This window comes from Panthera onca, chromosome E1, assembly GCF_046562875.1.
Source record: "Panthera onca isolate mPanOnc1 chromosome E1, mPanOnc1 haplotype 2, whole genome shotgun sequence".
Lineage (NCBI taxonomy): Eukaryota > Metazoa > Chordata > Mammalia > Carnivora > Felidae > Panthera > Panthera onca.
In genome coordinates this window covers 10,829,494-10,856,467 of record NC_138352.1, presented here as the reverse complement: position 1 = coordinate 10,856,467, position 26,974 = coordinate 10,829,494, and the positions used below count along the sequence as shown (strand labels likewise).

Sequence of the window (26,974 nt, the reverse complement as noted above, 5' to 3'; positions counted from 1 at the left end):
CGGCTGTGTCGTGACCAGGAGAAGGGGATGAGGACCAGCCCTACCTCACACATGAAGGCACAGAGGCTCAAGGAGATTAAATAGTCGGCCCCAGCTGACAGAAAATAGCACCTTTTGCTTGGGCACATTCCAAAGCCCCAGGCTGTCAACCACCTCACTCTGCTGCCTCCTTCTAGAAGAGCGCCCTACACGCGGTGCTATTGTGAGGTGTGGGAATCTCCAGGCTGCTTCTGCCCCAAGGAGGGACGCATCAGTGTCCCATTTGAAACCTCGGTGAAGCTTGGAATCGGGTCTTCCTCTCAACAGCCGAATACGTTGCCACCCGTGTGAACACCTGCAGAGTTGTAAGCACTGGCTCGGCCTGGGGGCAGCTGGCATTTCCTCAGTCCCCTGACAGACAGGATCACGCAGCAGGGAGACCCACAGGAACGAGCTTGGCCTTTCAAGACCAAGAGAAAGGAGTTTAGAATTAGGAAACAGGTCTGTATGGCCTTGTTTATCTTCAGGGCAGTGGGTATGCACTCAACTGTTGTAAACAGGGTGGGACTATATTTGCATTTAGAAAATGCATTGTGGCTGTGGGGTGAACTCACCGGAAGGGGCGGGTCGAAACTGCTGGCAGTGGTGCGGGGGAGACTGAGGATGGCACTACCAGGCATGACAGTGAGGGGTCATAAGAAAGTGACCCCACGGGACCTGATGCCACACACGGAGGGTCTTCACGTGTCAAGGAGGACCCCCAGGTTTCTGGCCTGGGCAAGTGGGTGGTGTCGTTCAGATGACACCAGTGTCCATGAAACAGCCAAGTAGAGATGTTCCACAGACGTTGGGTTATAATGATACTTTACTCGGTCCCTGTACATGCTCTGTATCACTGTCTCTGGCATTAAGGTGTGACCGGTAGCTCGCTTGTCCCCTGACGTCAACGCCGCCCCCTCCCCCCGCCACCCCGCAGGTCACAGCAGAGGGCTACACAGCTGTGTATCTGCTGGCCTTTTTCCCTTCAAAATTACAGACAACTTCTCAAGATCATAACCCAGTTGCTTAATTCCGTTCCCTGTAGAGAGAGAAATGCTGGTGGAAAGTGACAATGACAGAAGATACTATCTGCTTGCGGTCGATACATGTGGGAATCCGTGCTAGGCCTTTCAAACAGTTAATTTACAGGCGACCCCATTCTTAGTGGGTTCTAGGGCACCCACATGCATGTTTCTCAAAAGTAAGAACGAGTGGAGAAATCCCAGCCGCCTGATCTACGACCGGCAAGCCGCAGACCTCAGGGCCTGGAGACCCTGGGTGTCCGCATTCGCAGAGGGGCAAGCTATGGGTCTGCCGCCCCCTGGTGGCCGGCCGCGGGCAGGGGCCCGGACCGCGCGCAGCTCCGCCCCGCCGGCCACCCGGCACTTCCGGAGTCAGGGCGCAGGGCGCCCGCCGCCACCTCCGCACCGGTGGAGGGAGCTCTTGCCTCCGGGAGGGAGGAGTCTGGGGCCCGGGTGGGGGCGTGGCTTCCAGGACGCGAGCCCAGGGGCGGGGCCTCCGCTGTGCGCTCAGGCACTGCTCGGGCCACCTCTGCCGGGTCCCAGGGAAGATGGCGGCGCCCTGGTGGCGAGCCGCGCTGTACGGAAGTCGGAGGTGGCGGAGCTTCAGCACTTCGGGTGAGGGGTCTGAGGTGGGGGGCTCTTGGAGGTCCCCGTAAAGACCAAACCGCGGAGCTCGAGGCAGCGTCCGCCCCTGGCCTCACGTCCCGCACTCTGCCCGCAGCCGCCCTGAGTCGCCGGACCGCCCCTCTGGGGCCGATGCCCAACGAGGACATCGATGTGAGCAACCTGGAGCGGCTGGAGAAGTACCGAAGCTTCGACCGTTACCGGCGCCGGGCGGAGCAGGAGGCGCGGAACCCGCACTGGTGGCGGACGTACCGGGAGTACTTCTGCGAGGAGTCAGGTGCGCGGCGGCCGGAACCAAGATGAGGACGCAAGTGCTGCTCCTTGGAGCCAGGGGAGCTTGGCTTCAAGATGTCTAGCGCTGATGGTCTGGAACACACATATACGATGGCTTTATCTTGCCGTTCTCACCTGGTCCTTCTTTAGATGTTATATCATCTAAAGAAACGTCTCTTACAAAGGATATTAAGAGGCATCTGTAAAGTGCAGATGCAGGTCGTAGCAAAAATAGAGGCAGGAAGGGGCGCCTGGCTGGCTCAGTGGGTAGAGCATGCCATTCTTGATCTCAGAGTCTAGAGTTCAAGCCTCACGTTGGCCGTAGAGTTTCCCTTAAAAAGCGGGGGGGGGGGGGGGGGGGAGGTGGAGGCAGGGACGTCTCGGTTCGGTTGGTTAAGCGTCCCAACTCTTGATTTCGGCTCAGGTGATCTCATGGTTCATGGGTTCGACCCCCAGGTCGGACTCTCCTCTGGCAGCTTGGAACCTGCTTGGGATCCTCTCTTCCCCTCTCTCTGCCCCTCCCCTGCTCACACGCTCTGTCTCTATCTCAAAATAAATAGATAAACTTAAAAGAGGCAGGAAAAGGAGCAAAAAGCAGATTTTTATGGAGCCCTTCATTTTCCCCATCTCAGAGTGGCTTGCCTGAGCTTCACTTTCCTCAGTGTAAAATAAAAGTTGTGTCTGTGTCACAAAATTGCTGTATTAAAGGATGCAGTCCATTGGAATTTTTTAGAGAAATGCCATCTCTGACAAGGATTCAGTGCATCTTACTTATTGTTACCGTCTAACGTAAATGGAAAAAGGTATTGGATTGAAAGTCATTTGGGGCGGTGTTTTTCAAAGCATGTTCTGAGACCAGCAGCATAGGCACTACTTAGGCGCTTGTTAGGAAAGGAGAAATCTCCGGCCTCACATTGACCTGCTGATTCAGAATCCGAATTTTAACAAAACTTCCCAGGTGACTTGGATGGTGTGTCCATTAAAAGTGTGAGAAGTGTGCTTCTTTAAGGCTTTATCTAGCTTCAGCTCATTATCCTACCACGAACTCAGGTTCATGTCTGTGTCCAGGTGTGAACAGGCTTGAAGGTCATCCCAGCCGTAATTGGGATGATCATCCACCTGCATTTCCCATGACCCAGGCAGTGTGACCTGGTTTAGGGATCAGAAAACGCAGTCTCAAGTTGAACCCACTTTGCTTAGCACCTGGACCCTGTTCGGGCCTGTGAAGCAGACTGCACAGTATTCATTGAGTTTCGTGAATTAAAGGGTAAAGCTTGGGCGAGTTGGAAGACTAGGCAGGGATAGGCAGCTTCACTGAGACTTGCTCCCACTTTCTCCAATATATATACCTTCCCTCCCCAGATCCCAAAGACAAGATTGACATCGGGCTCCCTCCACCCAAGGTCAGCCGGACCCAACAGCTGCTGGAGCGGAAACGGGTCCTCCGGGAGCTGCGGGCCAACCCGGAGGAGGAGCGAGCCGCCCGCCTCCGCACAGGTAAGCTCCCCCCATGAGGGTAGGGGGGCCCCCCGAGTGCCCCCCCCCCCCCCCGCCCTGCATCCTAAGCAGCATCATTCCTTACCAGCTCGCATCCCACTGGAGGCGGTGCGGGCCGAGTGGGAGAGGACCTGTGGCCCCTATCACAAGCAGCGTCTGGCTGAGTACTACGGCCTCTATCGAGACCTGTTCCATGGTGCCACCTTCGTACCCCGCGTCCCCCTGCACGTGGCCTATGCCGTGGGGGAGGACGACTTGATGCCTGTATACCACGGCAACGAGATTACTCCAACAGAGGTACTGCTTACTTGTGCCCCTCCCCGCACCGTGTGGACAGACAGCCCACCGCAGGACCACAGACAGCTCCTTGCTGAAAAGCACTTGCAGAGGCAGTTTTTATGGTGGTAAAGGGCACAAGCATGCCATCTATGTAGGCTGATTTGGGGTTTTGTTCTTTTCCCCCTTTTGATCCCCTGGTAAACACCACAATAATCACCAGAGAAGGAATATAAAATGAAAGAAAAGGCAGCTCTGTCTGGGCAGACTCCTGGCCCCCTGTCTTCGGAGTGCCCTCCTAGCCTCTGTCTGTTGATGTGAAGGCCGCCTTGTGGTTTGGATAGAGAGCCGGATAGGCAACTCTGCAGGGTTCCTTCTACGAGCTTCTCTGCCGACCTGCCTCTCAAGGGACTGTCAAGGATGTTTGAATCAGAGCGGGCTCTCCCTTCCCCCAAGCTCCCTCAGACTCCTGTCCTCCAGAAAGGTCTGTTTACCGCAGCTGGTCTATCCCCGATGGGGGCGACACATTCCCTGTTGTCTCCCCGCCAGGCTGCCCAGGCCCCAGAGGTGACCTATGAGGCAGACGAGGGTTCCATATGGACACTGCTGCTCACCAATTTGGGTAGGTGTCTGGGGCTCACCAGGCCTCCTGCCCCCCTCGCCTCCCATGGGCCAGGGCTCGGGGGGGCGGGTAGTGGGGGCGGGGCCGGGTGTCCGTGGGGCCCCTCAGTCAGTGGGCTCCGTTTGTCTACAGATGGACACCTGCTGGAGCCGGATGCTGAATACATCCACTGGCTGGTGTAAGTACCTGGAGGGGGATGGGTCAGAGGCATGTGAGAGAGCCCTGGATCCTGGAAAGAGCTGCCCCTGAATTTCAGTCTTGGCTCCCCCGAGGAGTAACTGTGGACCTTTGGATTGACCTCCCACCGCAGGTGGCAGCCCCTCCCCTCTGCTCTCTGATGCCACCAAGAGCCCTGTGATCCACTCGCTGGCTGAAGACAGGTCCAGAAGAAAAAGCAGGCATTAGGCCTCAGCTGTTGCCAACAGGCCTCTTGGTCTCCCTGAACTCATTTCCTCCTGTGTAAAACCAGGGTGATGCCACCCCATGCTTTAGCCGCCCTGAGGGGTTCTATGACAATCAGATGCGAAAAGGACAGTGAGAGACCCCTGGCAGCTGGGGCTGCCCGAGCTGGGCTGCCTTTTGTTTTCTCAGTGGCCTTTGGCTCTGGAGCCAGGGGGGCAGAGGTCAGGCAGTTGACCCCGGCTTTGGGACCGATGGGTAATTGGGACCAGTACCCGGGAGGCTGGTTTCTACCATTTTTAGTTAACTGCAGTTACCAACGTGTACAGCAGGACCCTCCAGGGAGTTATATCTAGGGGAGGTATAGTAGCCATTGTGGTGCCAGAGCGGGCTCACACTGCCTGACAAACCTCAGAGCCTTCGGGAAACACAGGGGCAGCCCAAAGATAGTGTGGCTGTCCAGCCCAAAAGGCCGTGGTGGCCCCCCCGGCTCCCCATGGCCCATAAACAGGGCGCTAGACCTCATCCTCTTGTTGACCATCTCTAGGACTCTTGTCCTCAGCCTCTGAACCTCTACTGTTTCCAAGTGAGCGGTCCGTCCGAGGGTTCACAGAACTATGCCTCCTGCTTCACTGTTCGATGAAGGTCACGTTAGGGGGTGTCCTCCCAGGGAGTGATAGCACCTCTAGGGAGCACTCCAGCTGCCGCCTTTCTTGAGTGTCAGTTAATGGATCCTTTTCCTCCCACCAGAACCAACATCCCAGGCGACAGGGTGGCTGAAGGACAGGAGACGTGTCCCTACCTGCCCCCCTTCCCTGCCCGAGGCTCCGGCTTCCACCGTTTTGCTTTCCTGCTCTTCAAGCAGGACAAGCCAATTGACTTCTCTGGGGACACCCGGCCCTCACCCTGGTAATCTACACGTCCGGCCCCTCTCCCGGCCCCATTCCCTCTCGACACCCAGGCCTCAGGCCACCTTCCCAGGAATGGTCTGCCCTGCTCAGTTCTCCTGTCTCTTACACTTGAGACGGGCAGAAGGGTAGTTGTGCAGACCATAAGGGGCTTCTCAGGATTGCCTGTGGGGCTGGAGGTGGGGTGTGGGGCTCTGATGCCTCATTCCCTGCTCTTAAACGCTCCCCATCTTTTTATAGCTATCAGCTTGCCCAAAGGACCTTCCACACTTTTGATTTCTACAAGAAACACCAGGAAGCCATGACACCAGCCGGCCTGGCCTTTTTCCAGTGCCGCTGGGATGATTCCGTCACCCACATCTTCCACCGGCTTCTGGGTAAGGCCAGAGTGGGCTGGGGGGGGGGGGGGGGGGGGCGGTGGCCTGAGCTCACAGACCTCTCCTGACCTGCCAGGGAGAAGTGCCTGTCAGGAGGCCCACCTTGGGTGGGCTGGCTGGGCAGTCCCGGGTTAGCGGACAAGGGGAAGGGGCTCAGGCTTGCCTCAGTCCACACCCACACTCCCTCTTCCCGCAGACATGCGGGAGCCTGTGTTTGAGTTTGTGCGGCCACCCCCTTACCACCCCGAGCAGAAGCGCTTCCCCCACCGGCAGCCCCTGCGCTACCTGGACCGGTACAGGGACAGTCACGAACCCACCTACGGTATCTACTAAGTGACTAGAGTGCCACCCACCCCAGAAAGTGGACTAAGCCTCTCAGGCTCCACCAGCAGGAACAATAAAGACACAGCTCCACAGGGCCAGCTTCTGGGTCCTGCTTGAGGCAGCTCCTCTGTGGCCCTGCCAGCAGGCCCAGGGTTTGGGAGTGAAGAGATCTCTCCGACGATGGTAGCAGGGGTGGGACATGTGAATAAAGATGATTTTTTTTTTTAAGTTTGTTTATTTATTTTGAGGGGGGAGGGGCACAGAGCCCAACACTGCGTCGAACTCAAACTGTAAGATCATGACCTAAGCTGATATCAAGAGTCAGACTGTTAACCAGCTGAGCCCCCCAGGTGCCCCAAAGATGATTTTTGCCATAGCTCGTCTGAGTCTGTGTTCGGGAGCAGGCAGCGCTCCCTCCTCCAACCCCACGATGGATTTGTCATGCTTCACGAATGGAAAGAGAACCGCCTCCCACCTCAGGAGGTGGCCCCTCACCTCTACCTCCCGAGGGTGTCGGGCCCTGAGATCGATCGAGTGGCCAGAGACAGGTACAGAAGGCAGGCAGTGGGGCTTGGTTGCTCCCACAGGCCTCTTGAAAGAGCTTTGCCAGCCCCAAGCATTGTCCCCTTGCCGTTGAATTCACAGTACAGGGGCAGACCCTGGCATCGGCTACTCTGGCACACCCCTGCTTGGGGCCCAGAAAGCCCCTGCAGCCTCACTGGCTGGTTACAGTATTATTTCTCCTAAGTAGCCAGTCAGGAGGACACCAGTGCACCTTTTCCGGGAAGAGGAGCTTCACGTGTTACACAAGACCTAATGCTTGCTGCATTGCGGTGAGCGGGCATCCTGCCTCACAACTAAGCCAGGTTGGTTAGAGAAACCAGAAGTAATCCTCCTCCAGCACACTGCCCCAGGGCAGGTGGGTTAGAGCCAGGACCCCTCTCCTGTGCTCAGCTGCAGGGGGACCTCTATAAAAAGGGAGCTCTTCTTCCAGAAGAGCTTGCATCTGCAAACAAGGAATTCCCCAGCAGGGGACCCACACGGGAGAGAGGATTCCAAGGCCAGCTGAAGGTTGCTTTGGGTTTCCACTAAAAGGGGGTATGAAAAAAACACTGTGCATTGGTCTGTGTTGGTGACCAGAAATTTCCACCTCGCTGTTTACTTTAAAAGAACCAAAATTTGGCGTGGCCTAGAGAAAGGAGATACCCCAATCTGGCAAACGCCTGAAACTCCGCCCAAGGAAAAGGGCAGCAGAGCACCTCCCATCAGGAGAGAGCCTGTGTGCCCAGTGCTCTGACTGCCAGGCACAACCCCGCGCAGCCTCATTTAATCGCCAAAGCTGCTGGGAAGTAGCCGCTGTTCAGGTTTTCAGATGGGCCCGTAAGGGGTTCCGTGGTGACCCTCAGACAGGAGGAGCGTCCGAGGCCCAACGGGGTTCCCAAAAGTTCTTGTCTCTGTAGATGGGGGCCGCTCCCCCAACCCCCCCCCCCCCCCACAGGAGCTGCTTAACGAGGGCTTGGAGCAACGGGATGGAGTTCCTAGGGTGGAACCACCGGGAGCCGGAGCCCAACTCCCACCTGGGGTGACTCGGAGCCTCGACAGAAGGGAGGAGGCCGGTGCGGCGACGGCCGAGGCGCGGCTGGCGCGGGTGGCGACGGCCACGGCGCGTCCCGGCTCCTCCCCGCCGCACCCACGCCCTGCGCTGCCCGCCCCCTCGCCGAGGCCCCACCCCTGCCGGCTCTACGAGGCGCCGCCGCCGCCATGGACGCCCAGAAGCTGGAAGACAAGCTGACCTGCGCCATCTGCCTGGAGCTCTACCTGGAGCCGGTGACGCTGCCCTGCGGCCACAACTTCTGCGGGGACTGCATCCGGGACTGGTGGGGCTGCCGCGACAAGGCGTGCCCCGAGTGCCGGGAGCACTTCCCCGACGGCGCCGAGCTGCGCCGCAATGTGGCCCTCACCGGCGTGCTCGAGTTGATGCGCGCCGGGCCTGCCCCGGCTCCCGATCCCGACCCCGCCCCGGCCCCCGGCTCCGGGCCGGGCGCGCGCTGTCCCCGGCACGGGCAGCCCCTCGAGTTCTTCTGTCGCACGGAGGGTCGCTGCGAGTGCAGCGCATGCACTGTGAACGAGTGTCGCCTCCACGAGCGGGCGCTGCTGGACACTGAGCGTCGGGAACGCGAGGTGACACCGGAGTGCCCTGCCCTGTCTTTAGGCGCCTAGGCTGGGGCGGACAGCTTAAGCAGGAGGCGGCTTTGGGATGTTTGTGGTCCCGGATAGAAGGAGAAAACAGGTGCTTGAAATAGAGATTTCGGAGCTGGTGACAGGCTCAGGGTGAGGCCCCAGGACTGAGTGGCTGACACGGAGTGAAGAAAGTGGTGAGGACGCCAGGGGTCCAAGTGCTGCAGTGTTGGAGGATAAACCCTGTGGCTGCTGAAGTCACAGAGAATAGAATGCTCCTGCTGAGGCTCTGAGCTTGGAAGTTTGCAGTGAAGGCCAGCAGATGACAACGAGGAGGGAGTGGCAGGTGGTACCACCAGGTGGCACACACATGCCTAAGGGGCCGTGTTTTGCTAGAGGGAAGTGATGCGGGGTGTGAGAAGGACAGATGCCCGTCCCTGGGGGAGACTCAGGTGGAACCAGAAGACGCCCCCCCCCCCTTTCTGCATGCAGCATATGATGGAACGCTGGAGGCCAAGGGGCCTGGACAAAGACACAGGCATCGGGCTTAGGAAGATCTGATGGCTTTGGCCAAATTATCAATTTCTCTGTCCCATTTCCTCGTCTTTGAAGTGGGGATCATGATGGTTCCTGCCTCATAAAGTGTGGCCAAGAGAAGGAGAAGCAAGACAGGCTCTTGAGCAAGGGCAGGGAATGGTGCTTTGTCCCGTTTCCATGAAAGCACGATGTTCTACCCTCAAGGGTACCAGAGGAGTCGCAAATAGGGGTGCCCTCTTCCCCTCATGCCCAGAGCTGGGGCTGAGGACTGGCCAGTGTTTGGGGGAACCTGCCTCGTGCATGCACTACACCACCCACTTCCCAATTAGCTTTGGTGCTTTGAGCCGAAGCCAGAAGTACCGCTCCCACCATTTATCGCCTGGGGGTAGTGCGGGGTGGGTTTACAGCCCAGAGACAGTGGGTGCTCTGCCCCAGGTTGCTCAGCTTGCAAGAGGGACTGGAGGTCAGGTGTAAAGCCAAAGGCCTCTGCTCTGCCTGTGTACCTCCCTGTTCCAGGTCGGGAACGGGCTTTGTCCAGATCTCCCTGGGACACTAACCCAGTTCACCCCGGGGTGCTGAGACCGAGGCTGGTGCTCTGTGTGCTGGCCCACTGGTCTGCCTTGCTGGGGGTGGCACTGGGAGGGGACGCCCCGCATCTACAGACGTTTGTTTGTTTTTTTTTTTTTTTTTTTGTTTTGTTTTGTTTTGTTTACAGACGTTTGTTGACTAACTGGCTTCTTCTTGTCACTTGTTCCCACCGTGGGCACCACAGGCCCAGCTGAGAGCCATGCTGGAGGTCACCCAGCAGCAGGCCACCGAGGCTGAGAGCCAGCTAAAGGAACTGCAGGAGCAAAGCAGCCAGATCCAGGTACGAGGCCCGTCTGTTCTACCTCACTACCTCCTCATGCCGTGCCCTTCAGGCAGCCACCAGTGGATCCCTGGGACACTGGGTAGCAGGTGCGAGCTACCTTGGAAATGCCTCCTGGCAGCAGGGAGGGAGGGGCTGAGCGGGGGTGGGGGGGAGAACGGTTCCGGGGGCCCTGGCTCCCCACACCACCCCGCAGTCCAGGGGGCAGCCTTGGCCCCAGCCACCCTAGGCGACTCCTTTGCCCACTCAGAGCTCGGCCTGCACCCTGGCCTCCGTGGTCTCCAGCAAATTCAGCTGCCTGCTGCAGGCCCTGGAGATGCGGCGGACCTTGGCGCTGACGGACATCGAGGTGGCCAAGACACAGGCGCTAACACGGGCCCGGGACGAAGAAGGGCGACTGCGGGGCCACCTGGAAGCCCTGGCTCACTACGACCGCAGGGTCCGGGACCTCCTGGAGCAGTCGGATGACCAGACCTTCCTCCAGGTACCGGGTCCCGGGGCGACAGGTGCACCTCGTGCACAGGTCGCTGGCTGACCCTGCACAGGTCGACCAGCGACCCTGCACCTTGTGCACAGGCTTACTGCAACTGTCCCTGGGGCTCAGGAATCACAGCTCCTGGCACCCCCAGGCCCTCTTGGGCCCCTGGCTCCTCTGCAGTGGGACGAAGAGCAGCAGCTGGCTGGCGTGGAGTCACTGAGCCGGCTGTATGGTCTCCTCCTGGATGAGGGGAGCCACCCCAGGGCACCGGCTGAGGCTGCTGATTTGGGCCCCGTGGGTAAGGCTGACCCCAGATCTCTCTCTACCCCTCCGGGCCCAGCTGGCCCTCCCACAGCGGGTGGGAGTGGGGTCGGGACCCTGCCCCCCATGAGCTCTCTCCCCGTCACTGCCCTAACACTTCTTTGCCTCCTAGAGGCCCCAGGTCCGCTGGCACCAGTCCCAAGCCCGGTTTGCCCACTGAGGAGGAAACTCTGGCAGAGTAAGGAGACCGGCACGGGTGTGTGTGCATAGGCGTGTGTGCGTTGTGCAACCGTGTGTACACCACGTGAGTACACGTGAGCGTGTGTGCACGTCTGTGTGAGTACGTGGAGGGGGCACGTGCTGTGACTGCCCTGTCCAGGGTGTCTGTTCCCTGCCCTTCCTTGGGTCTGTGCCCACCACACACACCTGTCGTAGGATGTAACCTTCTTACATGTGGAGTCAGTACACGGATACGGAGATTTCTGGGCATGCAAACCTGGGATCAGTTACGATTCTTCCACTTGTTACCAAGTTAGGTTACTTCCGGGAGCCTCAGTTTCCTCATCTTTGAAATGAGGTGGATAGAAGTTTCCACCCAGGGCTGTGGCGAGGACGGACTCCCGCGCTGGTGCCCAGTGCCTGCTCCGCTGGCTGTGTGCCTGGCAGACGCTTGGTGTGCGTTGGGGAAGCTTCAGTTGCCATTTCTCCCTCCGGGGACAGAATGGCAGACAGACACCTACCCGCTCACCTCCCATCCATCTGTCCCTGACAGATTATCGCAACCTGACCTTCGACCCAGACAGCGCCAATTGCCACCTCTACCTGTCTCAGCAGGGCCAGCAGGTAAAGCACCGTCACAAGCCCCGGGACCTGGCCGGGCCACGCAGCTTCCAGCTCTGGCAGGTGCAATGTGCCCAGAGCTTCCGGAACGGTCGACACTACTGGGAGGTGCGCACGTCTAATCACTCAGTGACGCTGGGCGTCGCCTATCCAGAACTTTCACGGCACAAGCAAGGGCCCCACACAGACAACATTGGACGTGGGCCTAGCTCCTGGGGGCTCTGTGTTCAGGAGGACAGGGCCCAGGCCTGGCACAACGGGGAGGCCCGGCGCCTCCCAGGGGTGTCTGGGCAGCTCCTGGGCATGGATTTGGACCTGGCCTCTGGCCGCCTCACCTTCTACAGCCTGGAGCCCAAGGCCCAGCCCCTACATACCTTCCACGCCATTTTCACCCAGCCCCTCTACCCCGTCTTCTGGCTCCTGGAGGGTAGGACTTTGACCCTGTGCCATCGGCCTGAGGCCAAGCTCCCTCCGGGACTCCAGGAAGAGGCCGCGGGGCCCAGCTGAGGTGCTGCCTGGGCCTCAGAGGCTAGTGTGGTGCCCATGGGCCCCTGTTCCTGCTGGAGAGTGTGTGCGGTCTGGACCTCGCCGCACAGGAGGCACAACACACTTCGCTGCAGCTCACCTCCCTTGAATGTGATGTAGACCAAAGGGATGGGGCCTGGCGGGGGGGGGGGTGGCAAAGCACAACCAATTCCTGGAGAAAACCTAGAGAAAAGCGATTTTTACCTCCTTCTCTCTCTTTTCATAACATTTTGGCATATCTTAGTCTCTTTTGTATATCCTTGTGATTACGTTTTGTAAACAATTGGGGTGGGGTGTTTTTTTGCCTTTTTACTCAGCACAAGCATTTTTCACGGTATTAAAATTTTTCCCTGAATGATTACCATATAAACAGTCTTTGTAATTTTTCTATTTTATTTTATTTTTTAATGTTTGTTTGTTTGTTTATTTATTTATTTATTTATTTATTTATTTATTTATTAGCGTTGATTTATTTTTGAGACAGAGAGAGACAGAGCATGAACGGGGGAGGGTCAGAGAGAGAGAGAGAGACACAGAATCTGAAACAGGCTCCAGGCTCTGAGCTGTCGGCACAGAGCCCGACGCGGGGCTTGAACTCATGGACCTCGAGATCATGACCTGAGCCGAAGTCGGACGCTTAACTGCCTGAGCCACCCAGGCGCCCCTAATGTTTATTTATTTTTGAGACAGACAGAGCATGAACGGGGGAGGGTCAGAGAGAGAGGGAGACACAGAATCCGAAGCAGCCTCCAGTCTCCGAGCTGTCAGCACAGAGCCCAACGCGGGGCTCGAGCCTGTGATCTGCAAGATCACGACCTGAGCCGAAGTCGGACGCTCAACCAACGGAGCCACCCAGGTGCCCCCCCACTTCTCTTATAAAAGACCTATATTAGCATGGTTTCAGCTTTCTTCAGTTACCTGAAAACAGGTACTAAGGTAGGTTTTTCATACAGCAAAGTGGCAGAACCTCAAATTCGCGAAAGCCAGGGGTAGTCTGCCGCGTGCCGTTTCTGCTCGTGAACGATTTCGTGAGAATGCTCTGCTTTTGGGTAGCCCCGGGGAACCCGTATGGGACACTCATGTTGTTTTATTTGGGGCTGTAAAAATTTGGCCACGGTGAATATTTTTGAGCAGGAAGCTTTGGCCACATCCATGGCTATGAATGTAGGCTAAATTCTCAGTGGAGTTCCTCAATGGAAAATAACTAGCACTGGAAGATTTTCTTTTTATACAGAAGGCCAAAATGTATCAACGTGGAGTCAGGCCGACTATTCCCTCCTCGCCCCCGCCATCTGGGCGCAGCCTCAGCCGCCGTCATCCCTACACGGGGTGTGGGGATTAAGCGCACTGATACGTATAGGCAACAGAACAGTGCTGGCTTCCTTTGCTTTTGTTTTCCCTACTCAGAAGATGCTTCCCTGAGGATCCCTGGACATTTATTTGTTCGTGTTTCTGGAAGTAGGGTTGCTGGGACCTAAGGCAACTGTCATTTTATTACTTAAAACACTCTGCTTCTTGATCTGGGTGGTGGTTACAAGAATGTTTGCTTTATCACTTCTTATGCTGTACATATATGTTTCATATGCTCGTGTGTAAATATTTCACAATAAAAATTTTTTAAGGATAACACATGCCAAAACACATACTCCAAAAAAATACAAAATATTTCTGTATTTGTAAAAATTAGATCTCCCTCCTACGTTGTCACCTGATGCCAGCTGCTGCGAGGGTTGCACACTCCATCCTGCAGCTGTTTCCCCAGCCTGTGGCTCTCTGTTCAAGGGCAGGGCCAGGCTTCTGATTGGTACAACCTGGGCAAGGGGCTTCTAGTAAGACTCCTACGCTGGGGACTTGCCAAACATGAGGGGGGGCGCTTTCGCACTGGGCAGCCTGATAGGAATGACACCAGGCAGTCACCTTGCTGTACAGCGGGGTTGGCAGATGCTAAGACACCCAGCAGAAGAGGAAGCAGGATTGGGCTGGCCAAGTGGCTGGCATCACCGGCTGCCGCCCCACCCCCCCGTCCCCCTACCTTGTACAGATTGTAACCATCCTCCCCCCACCCCCACTCCCACAACCAAAAGCCCCAGCACGTGTGTCCGATGGGCTGTGTCCACACTCTGAGAAGGTGAGAGAAAGGAAGAACGGCCCCCTTCCGTTTCTGTGGGGAATGTGTTTGGGGTCTTTATTCTATGATACTACTTTTTATCAGGTTGTTAGCTCTTTCCATGTTGTTCCTTGGGAGTGTTCTTTATTGTGACTTAACCTTTATTTACATACAATGAGATGCCGCTGCCATTTTTGAAGACTGTGCTTCCCTAGGAGGTGTGGGGCAAGCATTTACGAATCTGTTGGAAAGCTGCTTCCAATGGAGTTCCCTTGGTCCATGTGATTCTGGCAGAAGTCTGTCTCCTCTCCAGGAAAAATGCATTGGGAGAGAGGGAAAAGAGCACGGACTTTGGGGTGTAACGTTTGTAAAGGGGACACGTTTGATTAGCCTGTGGGTTTTTCCAGCATATGTGCCCCACGCCTCCAGTTTCTGGGCTTCTGTGAGGCAGAATCAGGAGGATGGGCACATAAGCAAAAAGGGGCAGGGCAGGGGGACAGGAGAGATTTTTAAAAGACCAGGGCCTTCGGTGCCAGGAGAGTTGAGGGAGTCAGATTGGAGGCTGCTCATCCCCAGGCAGGAAGGGATGGGAGGAAGCAGCATGGTGACTGTAGCATGGGAGGGAGTAGCATGGTAACATGGGATTGGCAGCTAGAAGACAATGGAGCCAGGCTTTCTGAGGGCAAAGGATTTCCCATTCTAGAATTCCATACCCAGCCAAACTGTCAGTGTGAAAGCTTGAGCAAAGACCTTTGCAGGCACGTTCACATCTATTCTCAGGAAGCCCCCAGGACGTGTACTTTCCAAAAATAAAGAGGTAAATCAATGAAGGGGATAGAAGACCTGGGACCCAAGCAACAAAGAATTCAACACAAAAGAGAAATGATAAAGAATTTAAGTCTCCAGAAACTGGAGCACAAACATGCACGCAGATGTTCAAGGCCTGTGAGCATGTGCTTTAGGGATGAGGAGGCAAACGCTAAAAGTAACAGGTAAAAGTTGACACTGGTGGTCTATGGGAGCAAGAATCTGCAGCAGGTGGGACACAGAAGTCCCAGCTTTTGTTATAAGCCTCATTAAATTGCTTGTCAAATTTTCTGTCTTATTTTGAAATAAATACAAATTAAACATTTTCAAGTACATCAGAACCATTAAGTGCTACCGTGGGACATGGCACGGATCCCGTTTCAATTTCATAGATGCAAAGCCAGGCTAGGAATGACTAGCTAATTACTCCCATTTGTAATGACTGCTTTTGCTCGTTTGTTTTTGTTTCTGTTTAACCTTTTTTTTTTTTTTTTTCTTCCTTCCAAGCAATACTGCAGCCCGATAAACGGGTTCATATACGAGGTTTAGGATTATTTTCAGGTTGCACTTTCTGGGTTTCAATCCTGCCTGCTCCACGGGACTGGCTATATGACCTCTGGCAAGATGTGTAACCTGTCTGAATTCCATTTCCCCTTCTTCGTGACATAGTTCTCGCAAAGGCAGAGTGAGATGCAGGTGTGAACATGCTCCTACAGACCTCAGAAGTGCCAGTTACCTTTTCCCCTTAAGAGCCAATTCATTTCAAAAAGAATGAATACGTGGGGCAAACTTAAAGCTTCAATAATGGAAATGAACTATTCAAACACCACCATCTTGACAAATCACATCTCTCCGCCTTCCTAGGGAAGCAGATCTTCCTGAACAAGCTCCGGGGTGGGAAGCAGAACGTTAGCTGGGACTTGTCCATAAACACTCCCAGCGGCACCCCTCACTCCTCCAGAACCAGGCGGGTCTGTGGACTCGGCAAGCCCAGGCAGCCCGGCCGCCAAGCCCTGGAGCAGGGTGGCGCGGATGCCTGAGCCTCCAAACTGTTCCTGGGTCTTGGCAAACAAGCGGCAGTCATGATCAAGTAGTGATCCGTGTGGAAACCAACGTATGGAACTCATTACCCGCCTTCCTGCCAAACTGGGCACACCCAGGCCGGTTCCCTCTGCTACTCCTCTTCTGGAAGATCTCTTCCCACCCTTGTTGTTGCACGGCCGAGTCCTAGCAACCCATGAAAGCCCAGCTCAGATGCCACTTCCTCCACACGGGCCTCCGTGAGCTCCGCCTTCCTGTGAGTCCCCCAGGATTGCACCCCTCATTTAACATTTCATAGATCTTAGTTTTCTTCTCTCCTTCCAGGAAAGATGTAAGGAGGCTCCGCATAGCATCTTTCTAAACTAGACATTCATAAACTGGGGGTCTTGGTGAGAAAATTCTCCGTATTTTCACCATTCTCTAAACTGAAATTTAGCATTTCTTTCTATTACAAATGGAGAGAACAGACCATAGCGGAATTAACAGTATCTGTGACTTGCCACCAATAGAAACAGCAGATATTTTCGTAGCACATTATGTGGTGGCAGAGAACCTGAAATATCACTTCTGTTCATCACTATTTGAAATATATATATTAATTGTTAGGCCTGTTGTCATTTATTGTGTTAAACACATATACAACTTTAACACAAATTTGGGGTTTGGGGTTTGGGGTTTTTTTTTAGTTTATTTTTTTATTTTGAGAGAGAGACAGCATGAGCAGGGGTGGGGCAGAGAGAGAGAGAGAGAGAGAGAGAGAGAGAGAGAATCCCAAGCAGGCTCCACACTGTCAGCACTGAGTTCAACGCGGGGCTCAAACTCACAAAACTGTGAGATCATGACTTGAGCCAAAATCAAGAGTCGTTCGCTTAGCCAACTGAGCCACCCAGGTGCCCCACAAATTAACTTTCTTATTGTACATATACTTCAGTGTAATTGATTTCCATGAACTCCTATGCATTTTTAAAAGCATTACTTTGGAGGGGCGCCTGGGTGGTTCAGTCAGTTAAGCATCTGACACCTGCTCGGGTCATGATCTCACAGTTCGTGGGTTCGAGCCCCGCATCGGGCTCTGTGCTAAGAGCTCAGAGCCTGGAGCCTGCTTCAGATTCTGTGTCTTCCTCTGTCTCTGCTCCTCCCCCACTCACGCTGTGTCTGTCTCTCACAAAAATGAATAAACATTTTAAAAAAAAATTTTTAAGCATTAGTTTGGAAAGGGCTGCACCAGGCTTCGAGAGGGGCCCTGGCATGATGAGAAAGGTTAAGCCCCACTTCTGAATGGAATGCCCCTCACCCCTTTATTCCTTCCACTTTGGACTCTTGCCAACAGGGAGCCTGGTGGGGGAGTAGGAAGAATTATCTCAATTATTTTATATATATATATATATATATATATATATATATATATATGTGTGTGTGTGTGTGTGTGTGTGTGTGTGTGCGTGTGTGTGTGTGTGTGTGTGTGTGTTTTGAGAGAGAGAGAGAGAGAGAGAGGGCACAAGTCGAGGGAGAGAGGCAGAGGGAGAGAGAGAATCCCAAGCAGGCACCATACTGTCAGCACAGAGCCTGGCCCAGAGCTCGATCCCACAACTGTGAGATCATGACCTGAGCCGAAATCAAGAGTCAGATGCTTAACCAACTGAGCCACAGGCACCCCTCAATTATTTTTAATGAACTTTAAATTTTAGGATAGTTGTAAGTTTACTAAAAAGTTGCAAAGGTTGAACTCAGAGTTCCCAAATACCTCACTCCCAATTTCCCCTTTTATTGACATCTTACATGACTATGGTGCATTTGTCATAATTAAGAGACAATATTGATACATTTTATTAACTATATTCCATAATTTATTCAAATCTCTTTAAGTTTTCCCTAATGTCCTTTTTGTCTCTCAGGAGTGCATCCAGAATACACATAATATTTACTCATCACATCTCCTGAGGCTCCTCATGGCTAGGACAGTTTCTCAGACTTCGACCTCTCCCCATTTTTTGTTTGTTTTTGCCCTTTTTTGATGATCTTGAAGGTTTCGAGGAGTATTGGTTAGGTATTCTGTAGACTGTCCCTCCACTGGGATTTGTATGATGTTTTAATCACGACTGGACTGGGTTATGGGTTTTGGGGAGAAAGACCATATCATCAAGGGTACTTACTATCACTATGACTTATCACCGTTGGTGGTGACCTTGATCACCTAACGAGGTCACGCTCGCCAAGCTTCACTACTGTAAAGTGACTCTTTTGCTCCCTTCGAAAAAAAGTCACTATGCCCAGCCCACACTTGAGTGGGAAGCTACACTCCATGTTCAAGTATCTACAAAAATTATTTAGAATTCTGAATGGGAAATCTGTCTATGCTCCCTCATTTATTTACCCAGTCATTTATTTATATCAGTATGAACTCATGGATGTTTATTTTATACTTTGGGTTATAAGCCAGCGCTACTTTAATTTGTTGCCGTTTTATTTAAAACACCATGATGGGGGCGCCTGGGTGGCTCAGTCGGTTGAGCGGCGGACTTCGGCTCAGGTCATGATCTCGAGGTCTGTGAGTTCGAGCCCCGCGTCGGGCTCTGTGCTGACAGCTCAGAGCCTGGAGCCTGTTTCGGATTCTGTGTCTCCCTCTCTCTGACCCTCCCCCGTTCATGCTCTGTCTCTCTCTGTCTCAAAAATAAATAAACGTTAAAAAAAAAAAATTAAAAAAAAAAAAACACCATGATGAAGTGCACGGCTGGATGAGTCTCAAATGTCCCGACACCCCTAATCCCAGGCACACCAAATTGCCCGCGGGGGGGGTCCCCTGGAGGGGAACTGGATTCCCGCAGACAAGCGACTTGGAGGGTCACCGCAACTTCCCCTTTCAGGTTTAGAAAAGCCCAAGTTCCCCACGAGGGGTAAATAGAGTCGCTAAGGGGCAAATACACGCACACATCAGCAGTTCATTTTCTCTGTAGTCAGCAGCTCAGAAATTTTGCTAACAAGTGCCTCGGACAAGGTCTGGAGCGGGAAGGGGCTGGCTGGTCCGGTGGGAACACCAGACCCCTCTGGAGCCAGGGGGCCTGGCCCTGGGGGGAGTTGAGGGGTAACGGAGGAGTGAACTCCTTCCCCGCTTCCTTCCGGGGTGCCCCCCTCGCATTCTCTGCCCGCCGCCGCCCTCCCTTCCGACCAGGAGGGGCGATCGCCCAGGAGCCCCGCGGGGTCACACGGGGCCGAAGACCGCCCGCGCAGTCTAGGCCAGGGCCCTGTGTCCGGGGACCCGCGGGCGGGTCTGCGGCGTTGGGGGGGCGGTCCGAGCCCGGGACGGGAGGGGGCTGGACCCTTGGCCTGGGTCCCAGGGGGCGGCGCCGCAGCGCGGACCGGCCGGGTCCCTCCCCGGCGGGAGCAGAACAGGCGGTGCCCGGGCGGCCGCGGAGCTATGGACGGCAGCGGGCCCTTCAGCTGCCCCATCTGCCTGGAGCCGCTCCGGGAGCCGGTGACGCTGCCCTGCGGCCACAACTTCTGCCTCGCCTGCCTGGGCGCGCTCTGGCCGCACCGCGGCGCGGGTGGCGCCGGCGGGCCCGGAGGCGCGGCCCGCTGCCCGCTGTGCCAGGAGCCCTTCCCCGACGGCCTGCAGCTCCGCAAGAACCACACGCTGTCCGAGCTGCTGCAGCTCCGCCAGGGCTCGGGCTCCGCGCCCGGGCCCGGCTCCGGCCCGGCCCCGGCCTCGGCCCCGGCCCCGGAGCCCGCGTCGCCCAGCGCCCCGCCCAGCGCCCCGGAGCCTTCGGCTCCCTGCGCGCCCGAGCCCTGGCCGGGTGGCGAAGAGCCGGTGCGCTGCGACGCGTGCCCCGAGGGCGCCGCCCTGCCTGCCGCGCTCTCCTGCCTCTCCTGCCTCGCCTCCTTCTGCCCGGCGCACTTGGGCCCGCACGAGCGCAGCCCCGCGCTGCGCGGACACCGCCTAGTGCCGCCGCTGCGCCGGCTGGAGGAGAGCCTGTGCCCGCGCCACCTGCGGCCGCTCGAGCGCTACTGCCGTGCGGAGCGCATGTGCCTGTGCGAGGCCTGCGCCGCCCAGGAGCACCAGGGCCACGAGCTCGTGCCGCTGGAGCAGGAGCGCGCGCTCCAGGAGGTGGGCACGGGCACCGGGGGCGCGCCGGGGCGGGTGAGGGCCGCGCGAGCCCGCCGCGGGCCCTGGATCCCACCCCCCACCCACCCCTTTTCCCGGTAGGGTCTTAATGTCCTCCTCTAACCTGAGGCTCTTTGCTGTCTTTTTCCAGTACTGACACTGTCATCCGTCCAGTCGCTGTGGAACGTTCTGCTAGAGATGGGGATGGGGGTTGTGGGGGCCCAGTGCGAACGCGAAAAGAACACGAAGGGGAAGCAGGGGGCCTGAAGCCCGGGCCTGGGCCGATGGGGATCTAAGGCCGGAGGGAGCAGAGCCAGGCCCGCGCGGTCCCGGCCGCCGATTCTGGAAGTGCGGCTGTTGCGCCAGGCCGGGTCCTTGCCGGTCCGAGCTCAGATTTGCCCTGGGCTGAGGCACCGGGTTTAGATGGGTGTGGCAGGCGACAGGAGTGTGGCGGAGGGTGGACCGAGCACACAGACCGCTCTTGTCCAGCTGTTCCGGGGGCCCGTGGTGTGAGCATGTGCGCCGCGATGGGTCCCGCTACCTCCGCCCCCAGTTTCCTTTGGCTTCCAGCCCGGTCTTGGCGCCTCTGGCCTTGGGATTTTCCGTCTCTCCTGCCTGGAGCAGTGACTCATAAGACCCAGGGGACTTGCCCGGAATCCCCATTTTTTAGGCCTGGATTGGGGGCACAGACTCTTTGGGGATCGTGATCCCCAAGACAGCTGAATGCCCTCTCCTGCAGCACCTACCCTGCTCTCTTTCTCGGTGCCTTCCTCACTGAAACAAGTTCTCCAGTGAGTGTGAGCGACACTGAGGAGCCCGGATGGCCCTGTACTTGCCCACTGGTCAAAGAGGGGACACAAGCCAGCCAGCCTGTGCTCTCCGCGGGCATTTGGGAATGGCACCGGCTTGGGCCTGAGGCACCTCTGGCATTATTATGGGGTATCCTAGCCACTCTCAGCGCCCCCCCCCCCCCGCCCATGCACAATACCACTCCCGGGTCATCCCTCTTCTCCCCCTTGGTAAGGCCTGGTGCCCCAGTGTGGGCCTGTGGCCTCTGCCAGCCCACGTGCTAATTAAGGATGTCTCCCACAGGCCGAGCAGTCCAAAGTCCTGAATGCTGTGGAGGACCGCATGGATGAGCTGGGCGCCTGCATTGCACAGTCCCGGCGCACGGTGGCCCTCATCAAGGTCAGCCCCCACCCTAACCCGGTCCCCATGCAGTCCTAAAGCAGGCTGCTGGCAGCGTGAGCTCGCGGCATGGGGTGGTCCTCTCCAAACAAGCCGGTGCTCGCGGACTTGCCTGGCCCCGCCGAGCATGAGCCGCTCCCCTGAGCTAGCATAGGTCCAGGGCAGCTCCGGCCAGTCCCTCTGTCCCCACTAGAGGGCAGGGTGGGAAGGTGGGGTCCGGGAAGGATGGGGCCAGGATAACGCTCTCCTCGCCCTCATCGTTGGCCTCTGTGTGGTCCTGTGCAGAGCGCCGCCGCAGCAGAGCGGGAGAGGGTGAGCCGGCTGTTCGCCGAGGCTGCAGCCATCCTGCAGGGGTTCCAGACGGAGGTGCTGGGCTTCATCGAGGAGGGCGAGGCCACCATGCTGGGCCGCTCCCAGGGGGACCTGCGGCGGCAGGAGGAACAGCGCAGCAGGCTCAGCCGGGCCCGCCACAACCTCAGTCAGGTCCCTGAAGCCGACTCAGTCAGCTTCCTGCAGGTGAGCGCAGTTCTTCCGGGCCTGAGAGGGCACAGACCGGGGTGGGGGGGGGGGGGGTGGGTCAGCAAGAAGCTGAGAGAGAGGCTTCCAGGGCTGCGCCGTCCTCCCGGCAGGGCTGTCTCATCCCGGCCAGAGGCGCTGTAGCCAGCAGGGCCTTAATAGTCATGGATTTGCCACAGGAGCTCCTGGCACTCAGGCTGGCCCTGGAGGAGGGGTGCGGCCCTGGGCCCGGCCCCCCGAGGGAGCTCAGCTTCACCAGATCATCCCAAGCCGTGCGGGCGGTGAGAGAGCTGCTAACGGCCACCTGTGCCAGCCAGTGGGAGCAGCTGCGGGGGCTGGGCACAGAAGGTGGGTGCCCCACGCCCCCCGAGTGATTCACCCTGCCCCAGCGTCCCCACCCAGGCCCCCAGGCCTGGTACCCATTCAGGAGTGGAGGACGGAAACAGTGTTGTGCCTGGTGCAGGGTGGGGACCCAACCCTTACCAGTGAGTGGGGCCACCACGCAGTGATCACCGGTCCGCCCCTTTGGCCACACACAGCCTGGGGGGTTGAGGGGGCTTCTCTTGGCCTGCCCTCTAGTGGCTGAGGCCTGGGCAGGGAGGAGGTGGAGCAGGGGGCCCGACCCCGGGGACCTGGCTTGCTCGGGGGAACACAGAGTGCCATATCTGGGGGCGTGCCTGCCCCCAGGGAGCTTGGGATGCTGGGAGGAAGGAAAGGGAGAGGGATTTCGGTCCCAGGTTCAGAGGGGGAGCACCTGGCACAGCTGCCCAGCCACAAACAGCTGGGGAGGACCCCTCCCCCACGGTCTCCTCTTCTGCAGCCGATGCTGAGTCCCAAGACCCCGATAGCACCAACCACTTGGAAAGTGAGGCTCCCAGGGACTACTTCCTCAAGTGTAAGTAGACACCTGGGCTCTCCCCTCTGCTCACACTGGGCCCTCGCGAGGCTGCTGGGCTGGGCTCTAGCACAGGAAGGCTTGGACTCTCCTCCCTCATTCTTAGGGTGAACTAGGTCAGCTCACTCTCGGCGCTCTGTAGCAGGGCTGAGTCGCGCTGGCTGCTCAGGAGGGGAGGTGCGCACCTAGGGGAGGGGCTGTCCCACCAGAGCCTGGCCCTGAGCCCTGCGTCTCTCTCCCATCCATGGGAGCAGTTGCCTACATCGTGGACCTGGACAGCGACACGGCAGACAAGTACCTGCAGCTGTTTGGAACCAAAGGTGTAAAGAGGGTGCTGTGTCCCATCAACTACCCCGAGTCACCCACTCGCTTCACCCACTGCGAGCAGGTGCTGGGTGAGGGTGCCCTGGACCGGGGCACCTACTATTGGGAGGTAGAGATCATTGAAGGCTGGGTCAGCGTGGGGGTCATGGCCGAAGACTTCTCCCCACAAGAGCCCTATGACCGGGGCCGGCTCGGCCGCAATGCCCACTCCTGCTGCCTGCAGTGGAACGGACGCAGCTTCTCCGTCTGGTTCCACGGGCTGGAGGCGCCCCTGCCCCACCCGTTCTCGCCCACCGTCGGGATCTGCCTAGAATATGCCGACCGAGCCCTGGCCTTCTATGCTGTGCGGGATGGCAAGATGAACCTTCTTCGGAGGTTGAAGGCCTCCCGGGCCCGCCGGAGCAGCTCCCTGGCCTCCTCCATTGACCCCTTCCAAAGCCGCCTGGACAGCCATTTTGCAGGGCTCTTCACTCGCAGGCTAAAGCCTGCCTTCTTCCTGGAGAGTGTGGACGCCCATCTGCAGATGGGGCCCCTGAAGAAATCCTGCATATCTGTGCTGAAGAGGAGGTGATGCAGGGGGGCATGGGGCCTCCTGCCGTGTCCCAGCTCCTGGGAAGCTTGCTTCTCTGCACCCCCATCTTGCCCCAGTGAACGCACCTTGGGGTCCCCCACATCCCCAGGCTTCTCCTCCCTGGAGGCCTCACCTTCCGTATACTTGGCCTTCCCCCCAGGCCCCTGGAAGTGCCCTCAGACCCTGTCTCCCTATGGGCCTTGTTTCTGGGACAGAAAGCCAGAGCTGGGACAGATCCAGGCTACCCCAACCCTTCTTTTTCCACGTTCCTAGGACAGTGCCTGGCACATAATAGGTGCTGAATAAACATGTGTTGAATGAATGACTCCTTTCTCTATCCTTCTCTCCACCCACCGAGAATTCCTAGGACTTTTCATCTTTCGAGAGCTGGTCTTGAATGGCAAGGGGCCAGTGTTCCTGTTGGTGGGGAGAGCCCTGGCCCAGCAGGAGGGGCAGCCGACTCCCTAGTTCTGGGCAGGGGCAGCTAGAGGTGGCTTCTTCTGAGGGGGGCCTACCCCCCCCAGTCATTCTGGCTGCCTGAGGGCTTTGTGGCCTGGTTCTCGCCAGCTATTTTCATCCCTTGAAGCCACAGCCCGATCCTGGCCCTGCCAGTGGTGTCTGTGCCCAGGGTTAAACACAGACAGCACACTGCCCAGAGCAGGGCACCGCTCCTGGGTGTGGGCAAGAACGTTTGAGACCTAGAGCCTCTTTCACACACACCCACCTTCTCAGTTGGGGAGGCTTGTGGCTGAGAAGGCCCCAGGGTGTGGCTGGAGGCGAGAACTTCTACAATAAAGGGGTCTCTGTCCTCCTCCGGAATCCGCCTCACCTCTCCACACCCACCCAGCCCTGTGGCCGGAACAGGGCTCCACGCTGGGGAGACCCAGACCCGAAGCCCCCGCAGACTATTTGCTTCTCTCCCAGGAAGGTGCAATGCCCCACTGCTACCCCAGGACCTTCAGCCTGGTCCTGGATATCCACTCGAGTTCAGCTAGCTCCCAGAGAATATTTGAGTTGAGCTTGTTCCTGGAGCCAGGAGGCGTGTCTCCAGGCCAGCCCCTCCTCCCTGGGTTCTCCTTGGTCCAGGTGAACCTCCATGCCTGGAGGACAGGGGCAGACTGAGGCCTCTCCAGCGCTAGCCCAAGGTCAGACGGGACAATGGGTGAGTTATGCAGCCAGACAGCAAGGCCATACAAGTCCTGTCTGCTGCCTGCCTCCCTCAGCAGCTAAAAATAGCCCCTCCTTCTGAGCTCTGCTTCTGCCCCAGCAGCCAGGATGTTGTTTTTCCGGGTGGGGCCCCCTTGCTCCTGGTGCTTTGTGTTCTCAAACGGTTTCCTTGGCAGCCAGGGCCCCCAGCTCACCAGAATGGGGAAGGCTGCTCCTGTCACCGTCACAAACATGGACAGATGGCGGCCTGCTCCGGTCCCCTTACCAGCTGCAAGCCTCCTACCTTTCACAGAGCCCCACCCCCCACCCCGTGCTCTCAGTTCTTCCTCCCCCAGCTCGGCACTTCCCTCCCCACACACTCCCCTCGGGTACCTGACTTTGCAGGGCCCTGGCACGTCACAGAGTGTGGGCTACGCAGCGGAGGCCCCTGCACAGGACTGGTGCTGCCTGGTTGGAATTCGGGCCTGACTAGCCAAGTCCGCAGCCACAGCAGTCCCTGCCACTTGCAAAGCGACTCCCAACTTGCAGAACTCATGGAACTTTGTGCACCTTAACGCCAAATCCCACCATCTACAGCTTTACAGCTCAGAGCAGGGGATTGGCTCACCGGACGGCACAGCTGGCAAGGGGCTGGCTCCAGGTTTCAGTGTCATCCCATCTGGAGCGTCACCTGCAACCATGCACTTCCTCCGAGACTCTGGGGTGATGCTCGCGCTGGAGGGCTGGCGCCTGCATGAGATTCTCTGAGATCTCGAGCTCCGAGGAGGTACACTGAGGCAGGGCAGGCTGGCAGAGCGGGAGGAGTAAGCCAGGGGGCCAGCCCCTCACCGTTCCTGCCAACACTTTAATCAGAGCAGATGGTACATACTTCAGTTTGCTCAAAAAGGGAACCCGTTTAAAAAAAAAAATGTTAGATGGGTGCCTGGGTGGCTCAGTTGGTTAAGTGTCTGACTTCCGCTCAGGTCATTATCTCACGGTTCGTGAGTTCAAGCCCTGCATTAGGCTCCGTGCTGACAGAGAGGAGCCTGCTTGGGATTCTTTCTCCCTCTCTCCCTCCCTCTCTCTCTCTCTCTCTCTGCTCCTTCCCTGCGTATTCTTTTCTTTTCTCTTTCTCTCAAAATAAATAAACTTAAACACAAAAGAAAGAAAAAAGTTAGAAAACCACCAATCTAGTCCAAACCTTCTACCTTTTTTTTTTTTTTTCCAGATGAAAAGTAACTGAGGCACAGAGACCGGCAGGCGCTGCCCGAGGCCACCCAGTCCGGGTCACCAGCTCCATGTTCCATGGTTTAGGTATGTCCTGTGCTTAGAAATGTGTAAACACACACACACACACACACACACACACACCTCACACACGCACACACACGCACACACACACACACACACCGTGCTTCCCAGCACTGTCCCCTATTGAAGAACTGCCCTCCCGGTGCCCCAGTTCCCACGGCTGCCAGAGCCCTTGGCAGAGCTTCCCCAAGGGCCTGTGGTCTCCAGGCTCCCGCCAGAGCCCCTGCTGGTCACCGGCGATGGGAGAGAGTGTGAAGGGTCTTCTGAGGCTGTGTTGCTATTAGCTGAATCTGGCTCCTTTGGGCCAGGCGGGGAGCCAACCTTGAGCTCCACTTGAGCTTTGTTTCTGTGGGAAAATGAGCTCCCGAGTTCCAAACAACCGACTGAGCAGTGGCCTTAAGCATCGCACTGTCTTGGCAGCCGCCTTGCAACCTTACTCCTTTGTGTTCGTCTCCTGCCCCCTCCCCACAGTCCAGGAGGAGAGAGGCTCACCACCCTCTCCCCTCCTTTCTCATCCCCCTCCTCCCAAGGAACACTCACAGAAGTGCCTTCTTTCGCCTCCCCTCCTCCCAGGCTCCGGGTGAGGCTGGACGGGGACTGTGGCTAAACACTCTCATTTGATGCTACCATGTAAAACGTGGAACATGAGGTCACTCACCCGCTGCAGGGCCACATCTTCCAGAAGATTCGTAGGAACTGCAGGAGGCCCTGGGAGGTCCTCAGGGGCTTCCCCCCAGGGCGGAGCCCGCAACCTTCTTCCCCAGGGCCCTCAGAGAAGGAGCTGGGGTTACACGGCTCAGAGGTTCTTGGAGCAGAGCACTGAGGCAGGCAGGAAGTCCGCTTTGGTATTCTGTGTACTTTATCTTTAAAAGACATTCAAATTTTGAATTTTACTCCGGAAGATCTCCTATTTTGCTTTAATATAAAAAGCAATGCTTGGGG

At 57.1% G+C, this 26,974-nt stretch overlaps 3 protein-coding genes and 1 long non-coding RNA gene across 9 annotated transcripts; all 4 read left to right on the top strand.

Moving 5' to 3' along the window:
- Positions 1–1,512: 1,512 nt before the first annotated feature.
- MRPL38 (mitochondrial ribosomal protein L38) lies at positions 1,513–6,562 on the top strand. The gene is made up of 9 exons (XM_060645342.3): positions 1,513–1,655; positions 1,762–1,941; positions 3,300–3,434; positions 3,523–3,731; positions 4,260–4,332; positions 4,465–4,510; positions 5,482–5,640; positions 5,880–6,016; positions 6,213–6,562. Exons 1-9 carry the CDS (start codon positions 1,589–1,591, stop codon positions 6,347–6,349), a joined length of 1,143 nt encoding a protein of 380 aa, XP_060501325.1. The 5' UTR covers positions 1,513–1,588; the 3' UTR covers positions 6,350–6,562.
- Positions 6,563–8,063: 1,501 nt separating this feature from the next.
- TRIM65 (tripartite motif containing 65) lies at positions 8,064–12,397 on the top strand. 6 transcript variants are annotated; one of them, XM_060645346.2, is made up of 6 exons: positions 8,064–8,521; positions 9,828–9,923; positions 10,174–10,407; positions 10,528–10,699; positions 10,835–10,900; positions 11,435–12,397. In XM_060645346.2, exons 1-6 carry the CDS (start codon positions 8,102–8,104, stop codon positions 12,007–12,009), a joined length of 1,563 nt encoding a protein of 520 aa, XP_060501329.2. In that variant the 5' UTR covers positions 8,064–8,101; the 3' UTR covers positions 12,010–12,397. The 6 variants fall into 6 exon arrangements, with proteins under 6 accessions (XP_060501329.2, XP_060501328.2, XP_060501330.2 ...); XM_060645345.2 differs by having other exon boundaries at positions 10,231–10,407; positions 10,528–10,900; XM_060645347.2 differs by lacking the exon at positions 10,835–10,900.
- Positions 12,398–19,323: 6,926 nt separating this feature from the next.
- On the top strand, positions 19,324–23,897 carry TRIM47 (tripartite motif containing 47). Its single transcript, XM_060645351.3, has 6 exons — positions 19,324–20,084; positions 21,174–21,269; positions 21,555–21,785; positions 21,965–22,133; positions 22,606–22,680; positions 22,935–23,897. Exons 1-6 carry the CDS (start codon positions 19,398–19,400, stop codon positions 23,573–23,575), a joined length of 1,899 nt encoding a protein of 632 aa, XP_060501334.3. The 5' UTR covers positions 19,324–19,397; the 3' UTR covers positions 23,576–23,897.
- Positions 23,898–24,793: 896 nt separating this feature from the next.
- LOC144614410 (uncharacterized) lies at positions 24,794–26,974 on the top strand. Its single transcript, XR_013552201.1, has 3 exons — positions 24,794–25,508; positions 25,950–26,035; positions 26,606–26,974. It is a non-coding gene; the product is annotated as an uncharacterized LOC144614410 (long non-coding RNA).

Bases quoted from the DNA above. Each gene is read 5' to 3' on its own strand.
- MRPL38 (XM_060645342.3), top strand. From the start codon at position 1,589: ATGGCGGCGCCCTGGTGGCGAGCCGCGCTGTACGGAAGTCGGAGGTGG. The intron at 1,656-1,761 runs GTGAGGGGTCTG...CTCTGCCCGCAG, and splicing joins GCGGAGCTTCAGCACTTCGG to CCGCCCTGAGTCGCCGGACC. The intron at 3,435-3,522 runs GTAAGCTCCCCC...ATTCCTTACCAG, and splicing joins AGCCGCCCGCCTCCGCACAG to CTCGCATCCCACTGGAGGCG.
- TRIM65 (XM_060645343.2), top strand. From the start codon at position 8,102: ATGGACGCCCAGAAGCTGGAAGACAAGCTGACCTGCGCCATCTGCCTG. The intron at 10,408-10,527 runs GTACCGGGTCCC...CCTGGGGCTCAG, and splicing joins ATGACCAGACCTTCCTCCAG to GAATCACAGCTCCTGGCACC. The intron at 10,901-11,434 runs GTAAGGAGACCG...TGTCCCTGACAG, and splicing joins GAGGAGGAAACTCTGGCAGA to ATTATCGCAACCTGACCTTC.
- TRIM47 (XM_060645351.3), top strand. From the start codon at position 19,398: ATGGACGGCAGCGGGCCCTTCAGCTGCCCCATCTGCCTGGAGCCGCTC. The intron at 21,786-21,964 runs GTGAGCGCAGTT...GATTTGCCACAG, and splicing joins ACTCAGTCAGCTTCCTGCAG to GAGCTCCTGGCACTCAGGCT. The intron at 22,681-22,934 runs GTAAGTAGACAC...CCATGGGAGCAG, and splicing joins CAGGGACTACTTCCTCAAGT to TTGCCTACATCGTGGACCTG.